This window comes from Homalodisca vitripennis, chromosome 2 (genome assembly GCF_021130785.1).
Source record: "Homalodisca vitripennis isolate AUS2020 chromosome 2, UT_GWSS_2.1, whole genome shotgun sequence".
In the NCBI taxonomy this organism is placed as follows: Eukaryota; Metazoa; Arthropoda; class Insecta; order Hemiptera; family Cicadellidae; genus Homalodisca; species Homalodisca vitripennis.
Genome location: NC_060208.1, coordinates 92,896,013 through 92,897,568, shown reverse-complemented (window position 1 = coordinate 92,897,568; position 1,556 = coordinate 92,896,013). Strand labels below are relative to the sequence as shown.

The following is a 1,556-nucleotide window of genomic DNA, read 5'->3' as shown; positions in this document are numbered from 1 at the left end:
CTTATCCAAATTTCAGACATAACTAAAATGCTAATTCTCTTTTTAATTTGGCTTAGTTCTAAAATAAAAGCATTGAAGTTTTTCCTTAAGCTCCGTATGTTAGCATAAATTAAATCATAACTTTGCTCGTTATTTTCTCCAACAAAAATCTTATTTAATGAATATGAATTTATAGTTAGTCATAATTTTTTATTTTGTATGTCAAGTAAAAGTATTTTTAGTATGAATGGTCAACAAATAAAGCGTGCTTAAAAACAATTTCCATTTACGGTAATAAAAAAAAAATAATTTTACTGTACTCACATAAGTTGTAATACTATATCAGTGTTTATTTGAGCTTATCAATGTCCTCGAAGTTGCTGATTTCTTTAACAGGGTCTCCTGGAGCTTTCCTGGCAAAATACTTGGCGTCCCTGCACCAGGCATAGGTGTAGCCGATTTCGCGACACTTCTGCTTCAATTTGGACAAAAGTTGCTTGTTCTCGGGCGACAGATGGTCGTTTATGTAGACTCGCTGACTTGGGAAGCGCTGATTCACCTGCTGGGCTGTCAACGATGGTTTCTTCATCCTGTACTTAGTGATCCACTCTTCTTTCTTAGTCCTGTTGACGAACTGCACGACCAGCGCAGGATCCCTGTCTTTTCTGAAGGACGGGACTCGGTGAGCGGCGGAGATGTCACCGACGAGGACCTCGACCCCGATGGCTGCACCCACATCCTTCACCAAATCATCGCCACTCTCGTCTTTGGTTGCAGGGAGACCACTTATCTCAATATTGTTCACTCTTGAGTATTGTTCCATATTTCGCATTTTTTCACGCAACTCTCGCACTTCGTTAATAAGGAAGATGTTTTTTTGTTTTTATTTCTTCATTTTCTTTTTTCAATTCAGCAAATTGCGCAGTCAACTTTTCCATTAATTTACAGGAAGAGTCCATTTTATCAGACATAAATTGCAGAGACGATGACAGCTCGTTTACATCTTTCCTAAATGCTACTATCTCTGTGAATACATCCTTTTAGAAACCCTCCATTTCAATAAAAACATTTTTTTAAAGCCTTCTATTACCTTAAGTAAGAAGTCCTTGCTTAGCTCACACGATGCAGTAGATTTTGCGCTGCTTTGTGAAGATGAAGTGGACCTTAAATTGACCTTGCTTGAAAAAATGAACTGAAAAAAATCTATCAATGAAATAAAATTAAGTAAATAAAATCTATAGGAAAGTAAACTGAAGCACATTACCATCTGGAGATCAAGAACCTAATAAAAAGTATAAATGGTCTATCAAAAGTCGTAAAAAAATTGATTTGCATAAATACAAAAATCAGTTTTTTAATCGATAGAGTGATTTCCAAGAAAAAACCATCGTTAGCCGCGGTGGGTTTTTAGTTATCAGACAACTATACACAGAGACTGAATACCGCCACTGTCAACCACATGGTCGACCTGTACATTGTCAGTCTGTATACTTACCCTCAGATTGATATTACTTACGTTTTTGATGGTTTGATTTATGTGTGCGATTGCCGAGAGTAGTTCTGGCGCAGGACAAGAT

At 36.8% G+C, this 1,556-nt stretch overlaps 1 protein-coding gene across 1 annotated transcript; it reads right to left on the bottom strand.

Moving 5' to 3' along the window:
- Positions 1-328: 328 nt before the first annotated feature.
- LOC124355723 lies at positions 329-802 on the bottom strand. The gene has a single exon (XM_046806881.1). The coding sequence runs from the start codon at positions 800-802 to the stop codon at positions 329-331; it is 474 nt and encodes a 157-aa protein (XP_046662837.1).
- Between the last annotated feature and the right edge of the window lie 754 nt (positions 803-1,556).

Excerpts from the sequence above, each read along its gene's own strand:
- LOC124355723 (XM_046806881.1), bottom strand. The coding sequence starts at position 802 with ATGGAACAATACTCAAGAGTGAACAATATTGAGATAAGTGGTCTCCCT.